General features: G+C 39.4%; 1 protein-coding gene across 1 annotated transcript; it reads right to left on the bottom strand.

The window, feature by feature from the left end:
* Positions 1–5,465: 5,465 nt before the first annotated feature.
* Positions 5,466–6,413, bottom strand: LOC124963966 (olfactory receptor 2A5-like). Its single transcript, XM_047523778.1, has one exon. The coding sequence runs from the start codon at positions 6,411–6,413 to the stop codon at positions 5,466–5,468; it is 948 nt and encodes a 315-aa protein (XP_047379734.1).
* Positions 6,414–6,716: the final 303 nt, after the last annotated feature.

Raw genomic sequence — 6,716 nt, 5'->3', positions numbered from 1 at the left:
GTGTGGAAAATTCCTCAACAGTGAACTTCCTAATCCTACCTGCCCCACAACACACACATATCAAAATGTGACAGCCAACCTACACTTATACACAATCACTCTTCAGTAGTGCTTGTTATTAAATGAAGATAAAATGACCTGGTTAATCCATTCTTAATCCTTAAAACACAGGACTATATCAGCAGCAAGTAGTTATATGAGTGAGCCAATGTTAACATAATACAGAAAGTGGAGACAACTCCACACAGACCCACACAACAAGGGGCTGGCAATTCATAACTTAAGTCCATACCTGGTAAATGACCTGCCAACTGGACAAACTGTATTCGAGATAGACAAGGATTAAGTTAGTGGAAAGAGAATTTGAGACCACAACATGCAGCCCTCCAATATAGAGAATTCTAGGCCCGAAAGCCACAGCCAAAGCCAAGGGTCTGCCAGTTGGCCTCATGGTCATTTCTACCCATGAACCACACCTTGGAAAGTAAGAGTACATGAGGTTCAGTGTCATCACATAAATGCAGGCATGAATCACAACTCCACTGCCAATCAAAGGCAAGGCGCTTACCATCATCCACTCAGCCTTCTCAGTGTCCTGTATTCCTATTAAGCTCTCTACCTACATGGTCTCCTCCAGTTGCATAGATACAGCATTTACAGCAAACCAGAGATGGCTTTATGTGAATAAAGAACATGAAGGTCCTTGGAATCCAACCAACAGAAGAAATTCACAGTTCTGAAGGCAGTCTGAAGTTTACTAGTTTTACTATGATTTGTTTTTGTGATTTTTGGAGAAACTCGATCCCCTGCTATATAGACCTCATTATCAAGGGTTATGACTGTCCCAGTCATATGCAAATCAACTGGGGTTCATGGTTTCAGAGGTCTCAGTTCATAGATGGCCAACTCCATTGCTCTGGGCCTAGATGAGGCAGGACATCATGATGGAAGAGTGTGGTAGAGGAAAGCAGCTCAGGACATGGAACCAGGAAGGGAAGGGAGGAGGGAGGCGGAGAGAGGAGGAGGAGGAGGAGGAGGAGGAGGAGGAGGAGGAGGACAGAGAGAGTTTCCTTTACCATGGACAAAATATAAACCCCAAAAGCACATCCCCAGGAACCCATATAAAAGATTGATCTGTCATCTTCTCTTGCGATGTCTTTGTGTTGGTATGGAAGGAATACTAGCCTTGTAGAATGTATTAGGAAGTCCTACCTTTTTATTCTTTTTTTAAAAAAAGAATTTGAAAGGCTTGGTGTTGAGTCTCTCTGTGTTTGACAAAACTCACCAATGAAGCCATCTGGTCCTGGATGTTCTTTTGAGAAATTTATAAATTACGAATTAAATCTTTTAACCTGCCATAGGTCTTTGTAGATTTTCTGTTTCTTTTTGAGTTAATTCTAGTAGTTTATATCTTTCTAGATATAAGCCCATATTTTATAGTTTATTAAATTTGTTATCATACAATTGTTTATGGTGTTTGCTTTTCTTTTCTTTCTTTCTTCTTTTTTTTTTGTAAGAATGTCTTCTCTTTTACTCCAGATTTTAGTGATTTAGTGATTTAGTGATTTTTTCCCACATGATCAGTCTATTTAAAGGTTTGTCATTTTGTGAATCTTTTAAAGAAAACAATTTTTAGTTTCATTCGTTTTCTCTATTTTTTTCTCTTCCCTATTTTATTTCTATTTGAACCTTTATTTCCTTCCCTCTGGTTACTTTCAGTTTAATTTACTGAGTTGAGACCTTTCTTCTTTTTTTAAACATAAGCATTTACAACTACAAATCTTCCCTCTAAGCATTGCTTTTGCTGTATTCTATGAGTTTTTCTTTCTTTTTCTTCTTACAGTACTAGGGATTGAGCCTAGGGGTGTTCTACCAACAAGTTACTTCCTAAGCCCTCTTATTATTTTACTGTGAGACAGGATATCCCTAAATTGCCCAGACTGGGGTAAAATTTGCGATCCTCCTGCCTCAGCTTCCTGGGTTGCTGGTATTACAGGTGTATGCCATTGCCTCTGACTTCCATTCCCTAAATTTGGTTGATTTATACAACATGCTACACTTATTAATTCTAGGAGGGTTTTTTTTTTTTTTTTGTTTGTTTGTTTTTTTTTTTTTTGTGGAGCTGGGGATTGAACCCAGGGCCTTGTGCATGTGAGGCAAGCACTCTACCAACTGAGCTATATCCCCAGCCCAATTCTAGGAGTTTTTATATAGAATCCTTGTGGGTTTGTTTTTGTTTTAGTTTTACACAATTAGGTTATCAGCAAATGGAGACAGTTTTATTCTTTCTATTCTTCTTTCTTGCCTTCTGGTACTGGCTGGGATTTCCAGTACTGCATTGAATAGGAGTAGCGAGAGCAAACTTCCTTGTCTTAGTACTGATTTTAGTGGGAAAGCACTTAGTCATTCATCATTATGTGTGATGTTAACTGTAGGTTTTTGTGGATGTTTTTTATTGGAGTGAAGAAGTTTCCTTCTGTTCCCAATTTTTGCTGAGTCCTCCTGAGTGTTTTGTTTTGTTTTACCACAAATGGGAGAAAGGAGAGTCCAAATCATTTGCATTTAAAATAGCTTCATGCAAATATATTGGAATACACGTTAGCTGTTGTTTTGTTAAAGGAACTCAAGGCCAAGATGCAGGCTGTACCCTTTAAGATCTCACCCCGCTTGATACTCTGCTTCTAAGGCGAGAGTGGAGTGCTTCCTTGGGGGTGTTAAGAGTTCATGAGGAAGTAAAAACTTTCACCTTTGCGGAAGTAGTTCTTCACTTCCTGAAGAAGAGACCTGTGTGAATGAAAAGGAGGCACTGGGAAAGTGGGAGAAGAGGACAGTCTAAGTGGAACAGCCTTTGCAAACACCTGGAAGTCAGGACTGGCTGAAGCAGAGGTGGGGACCTGGGTGGCCTGCTGTGGGTGTTTACTGCTCTGAGAGCACTCAGAAGCACATCCCTTTAGTTCCAGCAGCTGATCCTCAGAGTCTGCCTCTAATGGCCCCAGAACAGTTTTCTTAACAGGCCCCCACAGAACACAATTAGTACCTGTTTCTGACAATTATTTTTCTGTCTTTAGAAAAATCAAAGCTCCTCTTTCCCTAGGGCTGGCATCCTTCAAGACTGTGACTTTCAGGCAGTAAACCCTGACACTGGGGACTTTTCCCCTCTCATAGGAACTTTTCATTGTTTTTTATTTTTATTTTTTTGGTACTGAAGATTGGACTCAGGGGTGCTTTACCCCTGAGCCACACCCTCAAACCTTTTCTTATTTTTTTATTTTGAGATAAGGTCTCATTAAGTTATGTTAAAGACTCGCTAGGTTGCCGAGGCTGGCTTTGAACTTGTGAAATTCCTGCCTCAGCCTCCTGACCTGCTGGGATTATAAATGTGCACCACCGCACACGACTCCACATTGTTCTTAGCACTTGCATTTCTTTAATGCTCTGTGAATGCTAAGAATACGCTAGGCTGGAAATTTCCCTAAGTTTATCTTCTGGACAAAGTTACTAAGGAGCAAAGCATGCTCTTAGCATTTATTGGTCTTTTAGATTTTCTTAACATTTAGATGATTCTTGGTTTGCAGATTAAACTTCTTTCAAAGTCATGGGAAGCAATTGGAATGTTTTAGTCACTGGGTCTTACCAGAAAAACATGTAAAGAGTACCTGATGTAAAAGATTCCATTTGCAAATCAACTTAATTTGTCTGAAACTGGAGTGATACAAAATTGATTTTTGCCTTGATAGTGCTAGAAATAGTTTGGTGTCTGGTTTATGTGGCAGCTGATGTTGTGATTGTTTCCCACTAATTTTGGAGTGTGTGTGTGTGTGCTCACACACACATGTGTAAGCCATGACTCTGGATATACAATTGATTGCCACCATATGTATCCAACCTATACCTCCTGACCTCACAATAAACCTGATCTTAACATTTGAAATTAACAAACAAAACTATGAACATTATATCATTTTCTTAAGGTGACTGAGTTGAGATCTTCTTTTTAAAATAGAAACATTCACAGCTATAAATTTTCCTGTAAGCACAGCTTTTGCTGCATTCCACAAGTTTTTTTTCTTTTTTCTTTTTCTTTTTGCAGTACTGGGACTTGAACCCAGGGGCTTTCTACCACTGAGCTGCATCCTAAGCCCCCCTTTTTTATTGTGAGATGGGGTCTACCTAAGTTGTCTAGGTTGGCCTTGAACTTAATAAACATTTTCTAAGATACTTAGTTTTGAAGGCATGATTAATGGCAATGCATACAACTATTTAAGTTTTAAGTCCTGTTCCCATTTAAGTTCAAAATATTTCTATGATACAGTCAGTCATATGTGGTCCTTATCTCCATTTTATGTATAAGAGGACTGAACGCCAGATATATGTAGTGGTTTTACCAAGATCTCAAGACCCAGGCCTCTTCCTGCATTCCCTGTGGTCTTTCTGGTGGTAAAGAAAATTTAAGGGGAAGTCAGTTGTAGAAACCAAGATACTCCACTAGTAGTATACTCCACTTGTAGTAATACAAGTTTGGACACCTGGAAGTCACAGTTGGGGTAGATATGATGGAAATAGGAGAGGGACCCATGAAAGTAAAGAAAATCTGAAAGAAGAATTGGGGAATTCTAGATCAAGGATGAAGGTAGAGCTGGGGATAAAACAAATCACTCAACAAACATTTATTGAGAAGGTACTACTGTGTTGTGCAATGCTATTTGGTTAGGCTACAGAATGCTGGTGAGGAAGATCTAAGAGCACCAACCAGAACTCTAGACATCAAGGATATGATGTGACTTAGAATAATAATTCAAAACTTTTTCAACTTTACTCAATAGCATAATATTCATTATCTCTGCTAAGCCTCAAAACTATTGGATATTTTGGGATTGTGTGGCATAATATAATAGATAAGAGCCTGGGTTATGAAACTGTGCTCTCCAGTTTCAAATCTTAGCTGTTATTTTCAAATTTGCTGACATTTGACAATTTATTTAATCTTCTTGTGTCTCAGTTTTTAAAAATCTGAATAAAGGAGATAATACTCACCATTAGAGTTATTATAAGAATTAAAACAGTAAGTTCATATAAAACAATTAGTAACTGTCATAAAGAAAGAGTCCAATAGAGTTAGCTACTATTACTTAGGCATGATGAATATCATGAAACACATTTGATCAGTATGGAAATTAAATCCCAGAGAAGTTAGGTGACTTTTCCAAAGCCATAGAAAGTCAATGATATATTTAATCCTTGAACACAAGTTTTTCTGAGTCCTTTCTTCATGTTTCCATTTCCTTTTTAAAATTTATTGCTTCTTTTTAGTGACAGCAAAATCCATTTCCAAATTAATGTGCAAGTTGTTTTGTTTCTAGATCTCTCCCTCATCTGGAAAGTCCTTGTTCACTCCTATGACCAGTGAAATTGTGGATAGAGTATTTGAGAGCCCAGAGGCACTGCAGACATTTGTGGTCCATTGCCTATTGAGCATCCTCACTCATTCTAAGTAACTTGAGGAAAGCCCTCTTTACATCCTTGTTCCGGAGGCTATAAATAATGGGATTAAGAAAGGCAGAAATGACATTGTAGAACAAGGCCAACTTCTTGTCATCATCTGGGGAGGTTTCAGAGCCAGGCCTCATATACATGATCATGCAGGGAATGCAGAACATAGTGACCACAGTGATGTGGGATGCACAGGTGGAGAAGGCCTTGATCCGCCCTTGGGTGGAACGAATCTTTAGAATAGCAGTGAAGATACGAATATATGAGGCCAGGATGAGGGATAGCGGGATAAGAAGCAAGATGAAACCCAAGATAAAGTCCACTTGATCATTGAGGGATGTGTCTGCACAGGCCAACTTCAAAACAGCAGGAATTTCACAAAAGAAGTGGTTGATTTCATTAGGGCCACAGTAGGGAAGATTCATTGCAAAGACTGTATAGACAAGGGCACAGATAAGACCGCAAAGAGCAGAGCTGACTGCCAGAAGTACACACAGAGTTTGGCTCATCTGGACCCCATAGTGGAGTGCATGACATATAGCAACATATCTGTCATAGGCCATTGCTGCAAAAATCCAGGTCTCAGTGATACCTAGTGTCAGGAAAATGTACATCTGGACCACACACCCAGCATAAGAGATGGTCTTATTCTTGCTTATTAGATGGACCAACATCTGGGGCACTGTAGTGGTGGCATAGCTGAGATCCAGGAGAGAGAGGATACTGAGGAAGAAGTACATGGGTGTGTGGAGACGTGTATCTACTCTGATCAGGGTAACAATGAGCCCATTGCCCAAGACTGTGAATAAGTAGAGGAAGAAGAAGAGGAAGAAAAGGATCCAATTGGTCCTGGGGTTTCTGGAGAAGCCCAAGAGGATAAACTCAGTTACAGAGCTGTGATTTCTTGAGCCTTGATTGTGCATGGCCCTCCTTCTGAGGAAAGAAGAGGACATATTCTGGATTCTTTTGCATCTCAGAAAAAAATGCTATGTGAGATCCACAGACACAGGGGCTGAAGCCAAGATACCCACTTTCACACCCAGGAAATGTTCTAACAGTTGGCCTAGCATAGCTCTAGATACTTAGTAGGATTTCTAATAAAAACTTATTGGCTTGTCTAATTAACTAGCCCTGATAAAATTCCAAGGGTTACTATGATGGAAAATTTTCAAGCAGAAGTCTTATTTTGAAACACACACACACACACACACACACACACACACACA

The sequence above is a fragment of the Sciurus carolinensis genome, chromosome 1, assembly GCF_902686445.1.
Source record: "Sciurus carolinensis chromosome 1, mSciCar1.2, whole genome shotgun sequence".
NCBI classification, from domain to species: domain Eukaryota; kingdom Metazoa; phylum Chordata; class Mammalia; order Rodentia; family Sciuridae; genus Sciurus; species Sciurus carolinensis.
The sequence above is the reverse complement of the archived record's forward strand: the minus strand, read 5'-3'. Positions and strand labels throughout refer to the sequence as shown.